Here is a 19,577-nt window from a genome sequence, read left to right as displayed (position 1 = left end):
AGATAGAATGTTAGAACAATAATATTCTCAGATTGGGTAGGGGGAGGGGCCTCAGGGTCACAGATTCCAAAGATAAGAGGATTTTAGAATTACTGACAGATTGTTAGAATAGAAGCCTCTTAAGGTTCAGGGGATCTTAAAATTACTGCCAAATATCCCTAGAAGGTATTGATGTAAACTGGGATCTTTTGGGGGGAAATGATGTAAATTGTGTCCTCAACTTTTGGGGTGAATCCTAAAACTGTCCCCTTTCTTTAAGGAAGTTCCTGAGCCTCAAACTCTCTTCTGAAAGAGGGAACCCAGTTAAGTGGTCTCCATCGGTTGGAGATCTTGGCCAGGGACTTAGTCACACCCTCTGTTGCAGGGGTGATCAAACTATGGCCCTCCCAGCCAAATGCAGCCGCTGAGGGTTATGGCAAATGGGCTGAGGGGTGGAGACAGAGTGAGTTTTTGTTTTTACTACAGTCTGGCCCTCCAACAGTCTGAGGGACAGTGAACTGGCCCCCTATTTAAAAAGTTTGAGGACCACTGCTCTATTGAGTTGAAAATTAATCTAGAACCACTCCCAGTAGCTCAAACTCCCAATCAAGTGATTTTATTCAATTGGAAATCTTGGCCTGATAGTCCTCTATTGAGTAGCCCAAACTGCTCCCAGCCCCCAGGCCAAGACTTACCTGATATAATCAAAGGTTGGTCAAACTGTCTTTGCAGAAATTCTAAACAGGATTATGCTTGCTAAGAGACTTTATGCCTCTCTGTCAGGATTTCTAACCTCACTTCCAGTCCCCATAATAAACCTCTTTTTATCAATCTAGGTTTTTGGGTCTGTAAATTCTTTTACAGGGAACCTCTGTACCGTCAGAAGGGAGTCCCCAAAACTCCCTACCCTTTTGCCGAATCCCAAGGGGTGGCAGGGGAGCCAAACCTCTCCATTTGGTTCCCTGAACCCCGAACCTGCCACTACACCTTATCATTTAACTCCCTGACCACCAGAAACTCTAATTTCATTTTGGTTCCCTAAATCCAAACCTCATCAAAAATAAATCAAAATAAATCCATTTTGCCACAAATTTCAGGTTTGTGAATTCTTGCGCATAGGACCTGTGGATCCAAACAGAGGGGAATCTCTCACCCCTATTCTCATACCTCATCAGTATAACTAAAACTAACCAAAGTGTTTCTTCAGTTAAGCTTCTCTCCCTTGAAGAGAGATTTGTTCAAGACTGCACTGATTAGATCAATACCCTGCTTGATTAAGATTCCTGCTGTTTGTGATTAAGTCCAGCCTCCCTGATGTAGGGTACATACCCCTCAGTTTCTCGCTAAATGGGGAACTCCTTCGAGCTCAACTTCCTGAGTCCTAAAATCCTTCTCTCAGGATCCCAAGTGGGTAAAAGGTAATTAATATTTATTAGCCTGATGAGGTACAAAGATGAGGCTAGTGGTTGAAAACTGGGGTGGGGAATCCCCTCTGGTTGGTGCAGGTTCAATTCAAAAGAATTCACAAACCCGAAATCTGTTTGTGGCAAAAGAAATTTATTGTTAGCACTGAGAAGCCAGCTTTGCTAGGAAGACTATCTTAGTGGGTAAGGTCCTGTCAGGGAAATAACAAGGATTAACACTGAGAAGAGTATATCTACACAGTGGGCAAAAGACCTGGCAGGCAGCTTTGTGAAGAAGAGAGCTTCCTTGGCAAGCATAATCCTGTTTCAGACTTCTGCAGAGATTTGTCTTTTATTAAGAGTCTGAAGCTTGGGCTTTCATTAAAAATTGAATGAGATTCCTTCAATGTTCTCAATGCCCTGGGCTTAGATCTCTAATAGAAAAGAGGTCACTTATTTTAGGAGTTAAACTATTGGGAATGGTTCCAGACTAATCTCCAACTGAATGAGACCACTTAGCTGCCCTTCAGGGCCTCTTTCAAAGGAGTTTGGACAGTTTCAGGGTTCACCCCTATCAAGCCCAGCCATCTTGCACTCTTTCCCTTCAACCATAAGTGCAGAAAAATTGAATAAACGGATTTGAAAGAGCTGCCGTTTGCCACTTTAAATTTTGGAGCTGTATGTTAATTTAAATACAAATTTGAAATTCCAATTTAGGAATTCTGATTCTCGGCTAGATTGTAATAAAACCTTTTTGTTTTTTCTTACTCTGAGTCTCTGATTGTTTTTGTGGTCAATACTGTCCCACACATAGACATCGAATGTGAAAAACCTAGCAAGCAAGTGTTCAGAGATTGAAGAGTGTGTGGATCTATAGATCTGGGAGTTATGTGTGTAGACAAGATAAGTCACTAAGATAGTTATAGAGGGATAATAATAATAATAGCTAGTATTTCTTTAGCCAGTAAAAGTTTGAAAAGCACAGAACAGATACAGTTGATCATGGATTAAACTCAGCTAGATTTTACTTCCCAGACGCAAGAAATTGCTGGGGGCTGATCAGATACACTTTAACCTCTGCTTACTTTGTGAATGCTCTCCTCTGGGGATTTCTAAGCTTTCTTTCCAGACTTTTGCTTGTTAGACAAAATAATTCCTCTGGAAAAGTTGCTGCTTACCTAACCTCTTCCACCTGCAGCCTAGTCTTTCTCCTGAATAAACCCTGTTCTTATCTTTGTCCTTGGATATTCCAAGCACTTGCTCTGTGTATTCTGAGGTACCACTCACTTTGAAGTGGGTTGTGCTCCCTTTAAGAAAGTAGTCCTTTCAGAAGGATTTATTCCTTTCTGATTCCCAGCCTCGCCTAGCTGATGCATTAACAATCCAAGAAACTAGACCTTTGATTCACAAATCCTGGTCAAAAGCGCCCCTTTGAATTCCAATAAGAGATCCGGGGCCTGTCCCAGCCCCCGTCCCAGCCCCCATCAGATCCCAGCCAACTTGGGATTCCACCCACGGGCCCTTTAGCTAAATCTCTCTTCATATAAAAGAGCCAAGCTGGAGTCCTCTCTTGGCAGAGGCTCCAAACATGGCAGCCTTGCACCTGGCATGCCCAGGGTCTCTGCCCACTGGAACACTGTTTCCAGTGCCCTCTTATCTCTACCTTCACTTTTAAACTAGACTTTAACCTTACTTCCAAACCCCATAATAAACCTCTTTTACTAATCTAGGTTTTCAGGTCTGTAAATTCCTTTACAGGGGATTCTTGCGCTGCCACCAGACCTCATTTAACTCTCCTTGCTCCGAACCCTGAGTCCTAACAGGGGAGCTCCATTTGGCTCCCTGTACCCCAAACCTGCCAGTAGACCTCAATTTCATTGGGTGCCCCAAATCTAGACCTCATCAACTTGCCTCCATTAAAGACCTCCATTTTGTTGACTGTTTATATTAAAATTCAGGTTGACACTCTTAGCAATTATCTCACTTTACAACAATCCTGAAAGGCAGGTGCTATTATTATGCTCATCTTTTATTGGTGAGGAAGAACTGAGAACGTTAAATGACCTGCCCAAGGTCACACAACTAGCAAATGTCAGAGGCCAAAGCGAAACTTCCTGAGCCAGGCTCAGCTCACCATCCCCGGCCCAGGCCGTAATGCATTACTTGTCTGAGGACACATTATGGATCGGATTTGGAAAAGAATTCTCTGCCCTGCAGACCATCCACCAGTTCCAATATCTGTGTATAAAAGGGGACACTGGGGAACTAAAGCAGAAGCCTAAATTCTGTGTGAGGCCAGAGCAGGAAAGGAAGTGGGGGAGGGGCGGCACCGTCCGTGACGTACGCAGGTACCAGGATTAGCGCTTAGTTTAGAATCGCCCACCAGCTCGGGACGGAAGGAGGCAGGGCGTCTGGGGCTGCGACTTTAGCATCTCTCCTCCGAATTACATCCCAGTCCCCTCCCCGGCAACACTCGTAGATGCCCCGCCCTTTCCCTCAGAGAGAGTTGAGGGCTCTTAGGCGCGTGCGCGCTGCGCTCTTCTCGCGAGAATCTCCCTTCCTCTAGCTCTAACTGGAATTGGCGGTGATGGCTGTGGAGGAAGTGGCATCTTCGAGCTTAGTGAGTGTTCTCCCCGCTTTTGCTTTCCTCACTGCTTTCTCCTCGCGGCCCTTCCCTTCCGTGCCTCATTCTGCCATTTTCCTCCTCTCCCCCGCTCCCGCTCATGCGCGGATCGGAAGTGATTGAAACTTGTTCCGGGGAAGTCCCTGCTGCGAGGTGGCGCGCTTGGCCTATCCGGACCCCTGGGGGCACTAGTGGGTAGTGGTGCTGCACCCGGAGCTGGGAAGCGAGTTCCAATCCTGTCTCTGCTACACAGCTGTTGGCTGTCAGACCCTGGGCCTGTCGCCTCCAATACTGCTTCAGTTTCCTCACCTGTAAAATAGGGGTGACATCTATCCGGAAAACATTTATTACGCATGTCCCTTATGTAAAGCAATGAGCTAATTCAAAAATCGCAGCCCTCCGGGACTTTATAATCTAATGATAGCACTTCCCCCATTCCCTCAGTTGATGGAACCCCTCCCCCCTTTTAGTTTCTGGTTCTTTGCAACTAGGTAAAGAGATGTCGTAGATATTTTTGTACCTGGAAGTCCTTTTCTTTTTATTTGTTTTAGAATCTCTGTGAAGGTATAGGCCTTGTAGGGGCAAGCTTGGGCCAGATAAATTCACAATTCAGTGATTGGAGGAAGAGGGATTAATCCAAGCTCCTCCCGTTTTCACTCCCCTAGGAACAAGCTTGGCTGCAGGCTGTCCACTCTTTCATCCAGAAGAACCTCATTCCAATCGTCAAACACCCTTGTATCCAGTTGGTAGAGACAGTTGTTGACTGTGTGAAGGCTACTTGGGCATCCTCAGGAGGAGCTGGGGGCCTTAACTTGCCTCTTAGCTACAGGTAAGGAGAATTTAAGAGAAGGCACCAGAGTTGATGCAGGAGAAAGTGGGAAAAGTCTGGCAAGGGATGAGCCAAGGGAAGGAAGATTAGAGTGCAGGTGCTCACCAGAAATTTCTGTACCCTGAAAAAGAACTTTTAGGAAGGGAGAGTGCGTTGCAAATGAAAAGGAGAAAAAGGATAGCTGGGTTATACACACATTAAAAATACTACCGACTTACTACCTCTAGCTAACATTTGTTTTTGTTATTCAGTTGTAAACAATTCTTTGTGACTCTATTTGTGGTTTTCTCTGCAAAGATACTGGGGTGGTTGGCCATTTCTCCAGCTCATTTTATAGATGAGGCAACTGCGGCTTACCCAGGGTCACCCATTTATAGAACACTTACTATGTGCTTTGTAGTCTCATTTGATCCTCAAAATCACCCTTTGAAGGAGGTAGTATTTATTTTCTCCATTTTACAGATGAGAAAATTTAGGCAGAGGTTAAGTGACTTGCCCAAAAATCACACAGCTGGTAAATATCTGAGATAGGTTTGAAATTAGGTCTTTTTCTCTTCTCTTATAAATCAAATTCTTTTCTTTCTGAAAAAAATCAACAAGCATTTATTATGTGCCATGAACTACAGAATATGGCAGTGATAAAACAAAAAACAAAAAAAACCCACCTTCATCACTACATTCTATTAGAAGAGATGGTATGTACCAGGAAATGTGTGGGACAGAGCTGGAGCTGTCGTAGTCTGGGAAGGTTTTACGTAGAAGATGGTACAAACTTGAGTTTTGAAAGAAATAAAGGTAATGTTAAGAGGCAGGAATGAGAACAGGAGATACTCCATCCTGCCAGGACAGCCAGTGCAAAGGCCTGTTCAGAAAGAGCAGGTGGAATGTTATGTGGGAAGAACGGAAAGGTAGCTTGTTTTTTTGCAGAGTATGGGAAGGGCTACAGGGTTGGAATAGTATATTGGAACTAGATTGTGAAGGGCTCTTAAAAGCAAGTAGAAGAATTTATATTGATCTTAATGACAATAGGAAACCAGTAGAGTTTATTAAGTAGAAGAATGACATTTTGCAGTGGTGTTAAGGATGCATAGTAGAATGTATACTAGGTCAAAAGAAAGATCTTTTGCAAACTTACAAATCTGGACACTGGCAGAGATTCCCTGCCAGGCTGGCTAGCTGCAGCAAACAACTTAGAATCTTGGCTTCAGGGTTTTCATGACTCGATGACAGGTTCAGAGGGGATTCTACTACCGATTCTTTAGCCCCCTCACCTACAACTGAGAAGGACAAATAGAACAGGACAAACACCTCAAGCCCTCAGGATCAGAGTATACAAGGGAGAACAAAGAAAAGTAGCCTTCCCCGCTCACTGGTTCAGTTTATGTTGAATTTTTACTCTATTTGGAAGCAAAGCAAGAAAAGAACACACTGGATGGAGCTTCTTGGTCCTTTACTTCCTTGGTTCCCTTCATACCCTTTATTTTCTGTCAGCTGTCTTCATTCTGATTCTAGGCTTTGTCTTCTGTCTGATTTAGTTGTTTAGTCGCGTCTGATTCTCTATGACCCCATTTGGGGTATTCTTGGCAAAGATATTGGCGTGGTTTGCCATTTCCTTCACCAGCTCATGTTACATGAGGAAACTGGCAAACTGGGTTAAGCAGCTTGCCCAGATTCACATAGCAAGTAAGTGTATGGGATCAAATTCAAATTCTTGTTCTACTAACTCTAAGCCCTCTTGTGCTATCTGTTTGCTCCCTTCTGTCAAGTAAACCAACTCAGTTCATCAGTCTCATTTTAAGGTCCTGGTTTGGTAGGTGAGGGGTGTGAGAGGTGATGCAGATTATGGGATGGAGATAATTTTGTGGTAATCCTAAGTGTTGGTTTTGGGAGGAGGAATCCCTGACCCTTTTTCTTCACAGTTTTGTCTCTGTGCAGGAGCTTAAGTCCCATCAACACCTCCCGTGCTGTAGCCATTTGGCATGGAGCAGTACTGAATACCAGACTTGGGCTAATAAAATTGGAGTGAATACAGTTCCCCTGCCAAGGGAGAGGCTGCTACTTCTAGGAATACTGACTGACCTGCCAGTGGATTTGGACCCAGAGTGCAGGGATGGAAGCCTCTATGTGAAGGACAACAGTGGGACATTGGGCTGTGAGGTGAGGCACTCTGATAGGAAGCTGGATGCCAAAGTCCATAAGAATTTTATAAGCTGGAATATTTGGATTTTTAGTGGAGGAGAGGAATATCTGGGTCCCATCTGACTTTCAATTTTGCTTTGATTTTCCTAGCTCTTGGACCTTGACATTTCATGGCTGGGCCACCTCTTCCTTTTCCCTAGCTGGAGTTATATCCCCCCTGCCTGGCAACAGAGCTCCTTGGGAATTGGGCATTTGGAGTTGTGGTGCCCCCCAGTGCCTGTGTTGCCTTTGATCCTCAATCGTGGCCCTGAGACTCCCATAAGAGTTCTCTACCCAGAGATTGCATCTCAACTGCTCCAGCACAGGTAGTTTTTCCTTACTTGGCAGAGGAACCACCACTGTGAGAGTTGTGTGTTTTGGAGTAGGAGAATTTACAACAAAAGGAAGGGGAAAATGAAACATTTGGGCTAGAGGAAATTTGAAATGCATTATTCTGAGGGAAGAGAGGGAGTGTAAGTACTGTTAAGGTTGAGATCATGGACCTTAAGGGGAGTTAGGGAGAATGGTTAGGAAAATTTAGCCACCTAAACAATAAAGGTGGTATTTTACTATCGTGGAACAGGGACTGACTAGAGATAATTCTTCTGTAAGAAAGTGTAACGAGCTGTCGTCTCTAGAAGCTGCCGGATCGCTCTCTGGGAAGAGATATGCTGTGTCTACTCAAATCTTTCAGACAGATTCTTCTTCCTGTAGTGAACCGTTGTCTTCAGGCAGTTGCTGTTAACTCTTGTCCTTAGAGGTGACTTCCCTTCCTGCAGAGATCCCCGTCAGGGCTGATGTAATGCAGAGTCTCTTCTTTATCTCTGGGAGTCCTCTCTTTTATTCTCCCAGAGAATGGGCGTGGGATAATGCAAGGGCTTCTGGGAAGAACCACCTCAGCCAATGAGCCTGCTCCTTCCATCAAGTCAACCTGAGTTCTCACCTTGTAATTGTCCAACCTGAATTCTCACCTTGTCACTATCCAGACAACCCGAGTTCTCACTTAGTAATCCTAACATCTCCCCCTTTCTTTTGATTTAGAACATAGGACAGTCATGACCTTGAAACATAAATCCATCAATATGGGAAGTATTACAAATAATTACATAAATGACCTTGAAACATAAATCCATCAATATGGGAAGTATTACAGATAATTACATAAATTACATAAGCACATAGTAACATAGTAACGTAACACATGCTAGAAGTATATAACATAATCATAAATTGAAAATTTATAAATGTCCATAAGTCCATTGTCCATTAGTCTCATCTTGTGTGAGGAAGTCCAATAAAATTATTACTCCCTTCTCTCCCTCTTCCTTTTTTTCAGAAGCAAGTTTAGAAGGCAGCAACTACATCTGGCGGGGCAACTGATAAGATTAAGTACATTGATAAAGACCCATGGAAAGACCTACTTCATCCTGTCATTGGGAGGCTCCTCTTCAGCTTCCACTCCTGTGCCTGTCATTGTACAGGTACAAGAAGATGCTAAAATGAATGAAGAAGAATGAAAAAGAGAGATTGTTAGAGATCAGAACCATAGGATCATGGGGTTTAAAACTGGAAAGTAAAGAATGCTATCTTTACACTAGAACTTTATTCCCCAGTTTCTTAAACTGGTTCTTAACCTCATATGAGGTTTCATAATTGAATGTGGGGTTGTGAAATTAAGATTTATTATCTGTAAACATTTTGTTTGTATACTTACTTATTTTATGTGTCTACATCCCTGGGATCACATAAAAATGTTTTAGGCAAAAAGAGCTTGTAGGAGGAAAAAGTTTTAAGAAGGCCTGCTCTAATCCAACCCCTTCATTCTATAAGTTGAGAAATAAGAAAAAAGAAAAAGTATAGATTGAAAACATTAGTTTACTTAAAGTCACACAGGTTGTAATAATAATAGTTTACATTTATGTAACTTTAAAAATTGTAAATCACATCAAATATTACCTTGTTTAAGCCTCCAAATGTAGTATATAGCAGAGGTATAATTTGAACTCAGGTTTGCTAATTACATATGATGAATTAGATGGCATTAGGGTTTCTTCCATCCCACTTTCCAATCTATTAACATCCTGTCAACATTCTTAGCCCCCATTCCCAATAAGATCATAAATAAAAGAATACAGAACCATGGCTAATGCCATCTAATTCATCATATGTAATTAGCAAACCTGAGTTCAATGCCATTATTTTGGTGTGAGCTGGATACTTTCATGGTATTCAAAAATAGAATATCATAAGTAGAGTGGGTAGTGACACTAAGAGTTTTCTCCTAGTAAATATGGGAGGAAAAATTGATATGACAGGTTGGTGAGAGCCCTTGGTTCAAAAGCTGGTGAGGTGTTCCCAGTAAGAGCGAAACTCCATTGAGTGCTGTCCTGTCTTTCCCTCCCCAGATCCCTAGGCAGTTGGTGTGGCACCATGCGCTACGTCCTGGCTGTTCATATGTGCTGACAAATCTGCAGATATCCGTGATCCGTGGTTACTCTCATCGTATCTGGGCAACTAGCCCCTCTTCCAACTTGATGCCCCTAGATGCTGAGCATATACAAGAATTTAATGTGGAAGCACTTATATCGGAGACTGTCCCCAGCCCCCTCTCTGTATCCAGCAGCTTCCAGCAACATTGTAACTCCATTCCTAAAGCCAGGATGTTAACATACAAGGTGAAAAAGGAGTGAAAGGTCTGGAGAGCCAGAAACTTGGGGGAATCCAAGAAGGCAAGATGCTTGTATCTTCAGGGTAGGGTGGGGTATGGAGAAGGATCTGACAGTTGAATTCCTCAGGAAAATAGGGAGTAAGAAAAATGAGAGAAGTCTGACTAAATTGCCTGTCCTCTTTTCAGGGGACAGTTACCAAAGTGCTGAATGGTCCTGCTGGCCTATATGAACTAGATGGACAGCTGTGTCTCTGCCTTGCCTATCAGCAACTCCCTAATAATGGGCGGACAATCAGACCAGGAGTCCAGCTAGAGGTAGGTGTGTGTGTGTGTGTGTGTGTGTGTGTGTGTGTTCTTGATCCTGAAGGACTGGCTTTGTTTTCAGTGGAATGAGTCCTGAGAAAAGTGAGTTTCTGTTGAGAATGATTTCGATTAGTCCTCAGGAAGAACTTTCCAGGAGGGAGGTATCCAATCTATACATCCCACTTTAATTTCTTTCCTAAACTCCAATCTATATTGTCAGTTTCCTGGTAGACATCTCCACCTGGATGTTGTAGATGGCGTTTCACATTCATGGGATAACAACTCTGAAGAAAAGAGATTAAACCTACCTTGCTTAATATTGCTAAAAGGACATTAATTTAAATGATACTACAAGGGGTTAAGAATGACTGTCCCACTGACTCCAGGTAGATCCCTTCTCTCTGGGCCTCAAATCTCCTCATTTTTTTTAAAATACCAAAAGAGATTTATTTATTTATGGTATCAAAGTGTTAACTTTATTGCTAATTGACAAGCTAATTTCTACATTGATGATATCTCATTATATTATTTTTGTCATAATAGTTTTTTATTTTCCCAATACATGCAGAGATAGTTTTCAACATTCACCTCTACAAAGCCATGTGTTCCAATTCTTCTAAACATATTTTCATATTTGTTATCAAAAGGGGGAAAAAAAAACACGAGAAAGAAAAGAAAAACAAGCAAACACCACCAATAACCCAAAAAAGGTGAAAATACTAAGCTTTGATCCACATTTGGTCTCCATAGTTCTCTCTGGATGGAGATGGCTCTTTCCATCACATGTCTATTGGAACTGCCTTGAATCATCTTATTATTGAAAAGAGCCAAGTCCATCACAATCATCACATAATCTTTTTACAGTGTACATTATTCTCTTGCTTCTACTTACTTCACTTAGCATTGATTCATGTAAGTCTTCCCAGGCTTTTCTGCCTGCTCATCATTTCTTTTTCTTCTTTCTCCCCGCCCACCTCCCCCCCCCCATCATTTCTTTTTCTTCTTTCTCCACCCCCACCTCCCCCCCCCCCAGGCTGGGGTTAAGTGACTTGCCTAGGGTCACACAGCTAGGAAATGTTAAGTGTCTGAGACCAGATTTGAACTCTGGTCCTCCTGAGTTCAGAGCTGGTGCTCTATCCACTGCACCACCTAGCTGCCCCTCATCATTTCTTATAAAACAATAATATTCCCTTACATTCATATACCATAACTTATTCAGTCATTTTCCAACTGATGGACATCCACTCAATTTCCAGTTCCTTGTCACTACAAAAAGGTCAGACTCCTCATTATAAAAGTTGATTAGACTCGATGATATCAAAAGTTCAGTGATGCTTTTAATTGTCTAATTTAAGATATTTTTAATTTTTTTGTTTTTAGATTACCTCTGTTTCTGGTCCCTCTTTTTCTCCCACATGTGAAAAAAACATTTTTTAATAAACAAAGAAGAAAAAGGGAAAAAACCAGTTAGTAATCACCTAATTTTGACCTTATATGCCATGCTTCACATCTATAGTTCCCTCCCTCTGCAAAGAGAGGAAAGGGATATATTCTCACATCTCTTCAATGTCAAGCTGAGTTCCTGTACAGGATTCAGTCTTGAATTTTCATTGTTCTTAGTGTTACCCAAGTTGTAAGTGGCAGAACCAGAATTTGAACCCAAGTCCTTTAACTGCAACTAGAACATTTCACTGTTTCATGGTTTTACAGAGGGGTTTGATGGTATACATCCATCTAAGGCTACCCAAAACAATATATACTTAGATTCTAATTCCTTTAATTCTCTGAACACTGTCTTACAATCACCAAATCAAAAAACTCTTACTCCGAGACCCTAAACTTGTCTTGAAACCCCTTTCAAAATAACTGTTTGGGTAGCCTTAAATGTACATACCCTTCTAGAAGAGATTGTTTGCCTTTATCCATTGAATTTCATTATCTTTCCACCAGCTCCTAGATGTTCACTTCTTCCACTCTGTGGATGGAACTCCCGTGCTTGCCCCCTGCCTCCGAGGGACTGTCTTGCTTCAGGGTTTTTCTCAACAGGAATCTCCAAAGCAGTCTCCCCACTCATTCTGTGGGATTGTTGTACATCTACGGCTATTACTAGAACGTCACCTGGGACTTCACCTCTACCTGTGGACAGCCAAGGCCCTGGAGGAGATAACTAGCAAGTGAGAGGAAAGAGGGGTGGGAGGTTTAGAGAAGTAAAGAGGGTTCTCCCTCTTTTTTTACCTTTGCCTCTCCATCTTTGGGACAAGAAAAGGACAGTGTTTGCCTGTGACAAGGAAGCCTGGTTTTAAAATGGTAGGGATAGTTGGGGGAAGAGGAAGAGGAGGAGGAATTCTGGGAAAGCTAGGCACTAGGGAGGATGAATATCTGTGACTCAAAGATCAGGAAGTTCATCTTCCTTCCTTGGCCAAGGCTGTGTCCTCGTTTACTGAGACACCGTCAGCTGCTACAAAACTCAGCTTCTGGGACCGCTGGAGTTGGAGAGCTGCTTCTGACTCCCACACTGGATACTGTAGCCCCACCTGGGATATCCACCCGGAATGTATATCAAGAAATCCTAGAGGAGCCACATCATTGTCCTCTCCGGGAGGTATGAAGATTTAAGGGATAGATGAGTAGAAATGCTGGGATCAAAAGTCCAACTGATTGGTTTCCATGAAAAGCAAAGTTTTCTCTCTCTTCTCTCCAAACCAGTATTCTCAGCTACAGCCCCTATGTTCCTTCCCAACTTTGGCTGCTCTCAAGGAGGATGGACAGCAAAGGGCCTGGGCAGTTTTTGACCCTATGACTCTGTTACCTTTGCCTGAAGTAACCTACCTACCAAGTTGTGTGCTCAATTCCCGTCTGTCCTGGTCCTGGATCTGTTTATCATCCTCCATTTTCCAACCACCTCCAGTAAGTGAGATTATTCCTTCTCATGCTCTACCGCCTACATTCATTCTCTAGTAATTTGCCGCCTCTTTCCTATAGAGGGGAGAGGCTTTTTATCCTTGGTCAACTCTGTCTTTTTCTCCCCCAGATACTCCTAGGGGTCCTGGTGGCTTCATCTCATCGGGGATGGCTGCAGCTTCGAGACCAAAGTGGTTCTTTACCCTGTCTGCCCCTGCCTAAGCCTTCTCAAGTTTTTATTGATCCTCGGCTCATAGGTACAGGAGCTAAGATAGAACATTCATGATGATATAATGAAACTTTAGTGTTTGAGAGAAAGTAACAATTGGAATTTACTAGGATTTGGAGGGCACAGAGACTTGGGAGATCTAATTTATCAGGTGATGAAAAGGAATGATCTTCCTGGTCTAAACTATAACTTCAAGCATGCCACATTACTTGGTAATAAAAAGGGGAAATCATTTTCTTTTCTCAAGGGACTTCTTGAGGTTTCAAGACAAGTTTAGGGTCTCAGAGTAAGAGTTTTTTGATTTGGTGATTGTAAGACAGTGTTAGGAAAATTAAAGGAATTAGAATCTGAGCATATTGGACTGGGAAAGGACTATATATAGTGGGAGAATAATAGATACAAGGATCAGGAAACCAAGGCTGGTTTTGATATGTTGGTGGAATCTTTATTTGGATATTAAACATGAGTCCTGTTTTAGACACTTATTAGCTGTAAGTGACCCTGGGCAAGTCATTGAACTGGTTTGCCTCAGATTCCTTATTTGTAAAATGGAGGTAATAACAACCTACTTCCTGGGATTGTTGTAAGGATCACGTTAAATAATGTCTGTAAATACTTAGTATAATGCCTGGCACATAAGTGCTGTATCACGGTTAGCTGCTGCTATTATTATCATCGTCATCATTATTGTTATTAATTCCCAAGAGGCATCGAGGGCTTGGAGCCTTTCTGATTTGAATAGCATCTGCCATTGGGAATAAACAGAAGTCCAGAGAGAAATGATGTAGTGGGGTTGTTGAAAAGAGGATTAGACTGCTAAGTCATAATAACTATTTTCCTTTTGTGTTCCACCACATAGCTAGCTGTGTGTATCTCTTTAGACCCCATTTCTTGTAAAAGAGGGCAATGATGATAGTGTTATCTACCTAACCAAGTCCATGGATGCTTCAGAATAGCATAGAAGTAACCTTGAGCCTTAAAGGGGCTCAGTAATGAGCCAAAAGGCAGGAAAGCCTGAATTCCAGTCTATGTGACCCTGTACAAATCACTTCAATCTATTTGCCTGAATTCCTCATCTCTAAAATGAGCTGGAGAAGGAAATGCCAGACCAAGATAAGCCTAATTGGGGGCACAAAGAATCAGACATGACTGAAAATAAGTCAACAACAACTAGACCCCAAGATCTCAAAGGTTGTGCCAATAGACTGTAAGCTCTGACAGGTTTGACTGTGCTGGGAAGACTTCTAGAGTCTTCCCAGTGACAAATTATTTGCTTTCTGAGAGCCATCTCATCTAGGTAGAGACTCTTCAAGAGCATGATGGCCAGTTGTAATGAATTCTTTGGCCATTGCAATACATGAAGCGAAGAACATAAAATGTCCTTTAGTCTTATGTGGCCTGTTTCTGTTTTTGTAGTGATGATTGTAGGGGTGGTATAAAGAGAAATAAAGACTGTTAAGAATTACACAATGTTTAGATTTTATATAAATATTTTTTCTATTAAAAAAAAAATCTGGACTTAAAAAGACATTAACTAAAATGAACATTTCCATTATAAATTACATATTAATATATGCAATTATACTCTATAATAACACTATTAACTATATTATATTATATCAATATATAACCACATATAATATACAAATTATATATTATATACAATAATATAGCCATGTTATTATAATTTAAGGTAGTAATTATTACATACATGTTACCTGTATATTAGAGATATCTATAAATACATGTATATGTACACATATGTATCATATTCAGATATATATGAAAAATTGAACAGAAAGTAAAAAGTTGTGTATGAAACTGAATCTTTTATATATAGGAGTGTCACATATATACCTTGCAGTTTGCATTAGCGTTGGTAGCACTCCTGAGTGTAATTCAAATTAGCTTAAAATATAATTGGGAAATATTTAACAAAGTGTTCAAAAACACAGTAGAACATACATAATGTTAATAATATGGTTTTCTAAGTAAATATATGACCCAGAGGGAATCTTATGTATAATTTAGTGGCCCCTGTTTCAATTTGAGTTTGATATCATTGAATATGTAGGTTGCTTTTCTTTTTAGTATATAATAAATTACCTTCAGAGCAGTTCTGCTTGTCTGTGATTTCCTTCTGAGCTTTTCTCTCCTGTGGCTTTCAAAAACATGTTTCAATGACCCACTCTTTTTGATTATCAATTTTGGGGGTATTTTTGCAACCCTATCCATCTCTACCTCCTTTCTTCATTATCTTCCTTCCCCTAACTGAGAAAAAAGAAAAATAGAACCTTTGTAAGAAATATGCATGATCAAGCAAAAGAAATCACTACATTGAATCTGAAAATGTCTGTCTTGTTTTGTAGCTTGAGGCAAGAGGTAGTGTTAGAGAAAAAAATTAATACTAATAATACACTCTGCAATTTAGGCAGAAGCAATGTAATTAAGCATTGGTCTATATTCAGATCATTTTTAGCTACTGGCACAGCTGAATAATAACACTCTTGACAATTGTGCTAGAAATGGAACCTAAATGCAAAGGAGCAGTTAAGTGTATGCTTGGGTCACTAATCTTTCTTGGAGAAACAAATAAAGTTGGTTTATTAAATGTGAAAGGCAACAAGATATTTAGTTGTCTACTATTGCCTCCCAACCTTAACATTTCAGAAAGACCATCATGAGGATAATTGCAAAGTATGTGCCATTTATTGAAATCATATGAAAAGGTAGAGAAATTTTGCAAATAATTAGATAAGATTTTTCAAGTCAAATGGCAAGCAGTTTAATTCTTCTATTTCAGTACAAAAGTGGAGTCAGAAGCAGGGAAAAAAGATGTTGGAAAGATGACTAAAATGTGTACCAGATCTAACAGATCAAGAAATCTATTGAAAAACTACACTAAGCAGTTAGAAACCTATGGGAAAAGATTTTCCACAAGTACTACATGAATACCTTGAAGAAATTAAATAAATTTTAGAAATGAAATAAAAGCTCTGGAAGAAAGAATTGGAAAAAAGAATAGTTATGCTAGAAAAAGAAATTGTAGTAAATCTTCTCCCCCCCCCCCTGAGGCTGGGTTAAGTGACTTGCCCAGGGTCACACAGCTAGGAAGTGTTAAGTATCTGAGACCAGATTTGAACTCAGATCCTCCTGAATTCAGGGCTGGTGCTCCATTCACTGTGCCACCTAGCTGCCCCTAAATTGTAGTAAATCTTATCCAAGAAAATGGATTCTTCAAAAACTAGAATAGACCAAACAGAAATTAGTGACTCAATGAGATAGCAAGAAATATTAAGAGAAATAAAAAGATTGAAAAAGAAGAAAGTGTCAGGGATCTGATTTGGAAAAAAAAAGAAAAAGAAAAACCATTGATCTGGTAACTTAAGACAAGAAGAGAGAACTGATGAACTCCCTTGAAATTCATGTTTCAAAAAATAAACACACAAAAAACAACCTGGACACTAGATTTCAAAAATAAAAGGAAATAACCCTTATTACAATCAGAGAATGAGATGAAGATAGAATCCTCAAGTCACCTCCAGAAAGGAAACCCCAACAGGGAGGAAAGATCCCAGGTAAAATACAAAACTCTCACATCAAATTAAAATTATAAGCATTTAGGGAGAAAAAATAGGACCTCCATTCAAGATCACATAAGAATTGGCAGCATTTATTATAAATGGGAGGAGACCTTGGATAAAATATACCAAAAGATATTAGTATATCCTGAAAAGCTGAGTATAAAGCTTACAGAGGAAAAAATGGATCTTTCTTGTAATAGAGGACTTTCAGGCATTTATGACAAAAAAGCCAGAACTGGGCAGTAACTTTGAAATATAAATAGAAGAGTACACAGAAACCTAGATAGATAAATTTAAGCAATCAAAGAGTGTTATAAAATGCTATAGTGCCAACATTTAAGAAAAGAAGTGTTTGGGTCTCCAAAACCTTAATATCTTCAAGGTTCTGAAGGAGAAAAAAGATGTCCATTGGATTGGTTCTTACCTGAGGATTTTAATAGGAGAAAGATAAAGGAAGGTAAAAACAAAAAGACTAGTTTTAGAAAGTAGGAAGAAGAGAGTAGAATAATTTACGTACATGAAGAAAAGAGTGAAATAAGTGGGATCAGATGAACCTCTTACCTGAAATGTCCAAAAGATGCCATTATACATAAAACAATTCTGTTCCAATTTCTCAGGATAGAAATACATCAAATTCAACAGGGAGGGTACAGTTAAAATATTACTAAGGAATACTTAAAAGCAAAAGTTTCCTGATTCTGAAATAGGGGGAAGGGGAGAAAAGCAAAGAATTAGACTTCATGGGGAAACCTCAGATTTCCTCTTAGACATTTGGGAAAAGATTGAGCAAATTGTGCTATATGAACATATTGGAATATTATTTCGTCCCAAGAAATCATGGAAGACGGTTTCAGATAATCCCAAGTAGTATGAATTGACAGTGGAATGAGCAAAACTGGAATGACAATTTGTACAAGGACAACATAGTTGTGAATAAAAACTCAAAAAGACTTAAAAATTGTTAAAGGAAATGAGAAACGATGATAAAGCATGTTACTTGACAAAAAAGGTGTAAAAAAAGATTATCTAATTTATCAATCTGTCCACACATGTAATCTATGGGTTTATTTTGTTTGATTATGCTTATTTGTTATGAGGGATTTTCCCCTCTTTTTTCTTTCTGGTTTTTAGTTGGGGGGAGATGTCATTGAAGTGATACTAAGCCATAAGGATATCCCAACAAGGACTATTAAAACTTTTAGAAAATTGAAGCAACCATATATAAGCAGGATAATTTTAAAACTAACTTATAGAATTTTTAAATTAGTTTTTTTAAGTAATCAATATGAAAGACGATTCTCAGATTTATCCTGAATCATTTTGTGTATATGTATTTTGCTTCTGTACATGGAAATGCTCTTTCTTAGGTAGGTTAGTTCAGAATAAGAAAATTAATAAAAGAAGCAAAGAAAGCCAAAGCCATGTAGAAGCCTTACACCTATAGGTCATGAATGCCTAATCAATAGGCACTGTACATTGCAAACATCCGATATTACCCTCAAAAATGTTAATGAAGTGTAAATAACTGATAAATGTAAAATTTATTTCCAAAACATCAGCATGCATTAAAAGCAATGCTAAATTAGAAAAATGTCAAAAATGAAAAAAAAAAAGTAATTTAAAAATTCCAACCTGACTTTAATAAACTATTGATATCAAAGAAATGGAAATATAAAAGGAGATGCATTGACTATTTCCATTTCCTATAGAAGTTTAACTGATGTAAATTAGTTGCCACAAGGAGATCATAAATGCCTAGAAATTTTGAAAAGCAGTACTTGCTCTTCTTACCAAATGAAGAGCTGTCCAAAGGCAATGTCAGTTTCAAATGTAAACTCATTAAAAATATTTTTTAAGATAATGATGAGAATTTATAAATATTACAAGCCCATAAAATAACAAGAATAAAAATGATAAATGAAAGGCAAGTTAAGTGAAAGCCTAGAAGTAGACATCCTAGATTTAGAGCTAGAGGAATCTTTGGAGGCCATTTAGTCCAACTCCATCCTTTTTGAGATGAGGAAATCTGTGTGTGATCACATCATTTCCTCATCATAAGTGTCAGATAGTATTTGAATAATGTACTCAGATTATCTTGACTCCCAAATCAAGTACTCAAATGTAGCATTACTTCTCATGAGTTTATTCATCTCAAAATCACTTAAGGAAGAAACTGAAATGTAGGCAATAAATAGAAAAGATTTACAAAGATGTGTATAACTATTTTCTCCATCAGTAATGTGGAGCCATCACATTTGTTGGCAGATAAGTACAGAGAAAACCATGTGCTTATCTCTTGACTATAAATTTTTTTTTGCATTTATCAGAACAGAATTTCCTTTAAAGGCTGTCCTCCAACCAGAAGCTTTCCAAATAGATTGTAAAATTATACAAGATTTCCTGGAAAGATAACGAGTGGATTCTTTTTTAATGAGAGAAGGTTTCAAGAAGAGTTTGCCATAGTCATTATGTCAGTATGATGTTCCAGTGAAAGATAAGGATTCTCTCTGTGCTAGATTGTCCTCCAGATGCTCCTGTTTGCTTGCAGATGACCTTGTGCTGACTATATGAAGAACTGATATACTGTTTTTTTGTTGTTGAGTCATGTCCAACTCTTCCTGACCCCATTTGGGGTTTTCTTGGCAAAGATTATTAGAGTACTTTGACATTTCCTTTTTCAGCTTATTTTGCTGATGTCGCACAGCTAATAAGTGTGAGAGACCAGATTTGGATTCAGGAATCCTTGACTCCAAGCCTAGTACTCTGTTTACTGCTGTAGAGCTACATGTAGAACCTTTTAATTAGATTACTAAAAGATAATGCCTTTTCATACAGGAAAACCAGATTTAGTGCCTGAGTTGACTAGACCACAAAGCTGAC

At 39.7% G+C, this 19,577-nt stretch overlaps 1 protein-coding gene across 4 annotated transcripts in view; it reads left to right on the top strand.

The window, feature by feature from the left end:
- CTC1 (CST telomere replication complex component 1) overlaps nucleotides 1-19,577 on the top strand; it is a 37,129-nt gene that overhangs the window by 6,467 nt on the left and 11,085 nt on the right. For 2 of the 4 annotated variants that reach the window (XM_074311903.1, XM_074311902.1), the window contains exons 1-11: nucleotides 3,749-4,002; nucleotides 4,671-4,834; nucleotides 6,754-6,991; nucleotides 7,124-7,338; nucleotides 8,349-8,493; nucleotides 9,418-9,687; nucleotides 9,867-9,995; nucleotides 11,934-12,157; nucleotides 12,408-12,585; nucleotides 12,690-12,890; nucleotides 13,015-13,141. In XM_074311903.1, coding sequence (XP_074168004.1) covers nucleotides 3,970-4,002; nucleotides 4,671-4,834; nucleotides 6,754-6,991; nucleotides 7,124-7,338; nucleotides 8,349-8,493; nucleotides 9,418-9,687; nucleotides 9,867-9,995; nucleotides 11,934-12,157; nucleotides 12,408-12,585; nucleotides 12,690-12,890; nucleotides 13,015-13,141 — 1,924 coding nt within the window. In that variant the 5' untranslated portion in view covers nucleotides 3,749-3,969. Of the gene's footprint in view, nucleotides 1-3,748; nucleotides 4,003-4,670; nucleotides 4,835-6,753; nucleotides 6,992-7,123; nucleotides 7,339-8,348; nucleotides 8,494-9,417; nucleotides 9,688-9,866; nucleotides 9,996-11,933; nucleotides 12,158-12,407; nucleotides 12,586-12,689; nucleotides 12,891-13,014; nucleotides 13,142-19,577 lie in introns of those variants that run through there. The other 2 variants (XM_074311901.1, XM_074311900.1) reach the window with 1 other exon arrangement.

Source organism: Sminthopsis crassicaudata, chromosome 4 (assembly GCF_048593235.1).
Source record: "Sminthopsis crassicaudata isolate SCR6 chromosome 4, ASM4859323v1, whole genome shotgun sequence".
NCBI lineage: Eukaryota > Metazoa > Chordata > Mammalia > Dasyuromorphia > Dasyuridae > Sminthopsis > Sminthopsis crassicaudata.
This window is presented reverse-complemented; position numbering and strand designations above follow the sequence as displayed.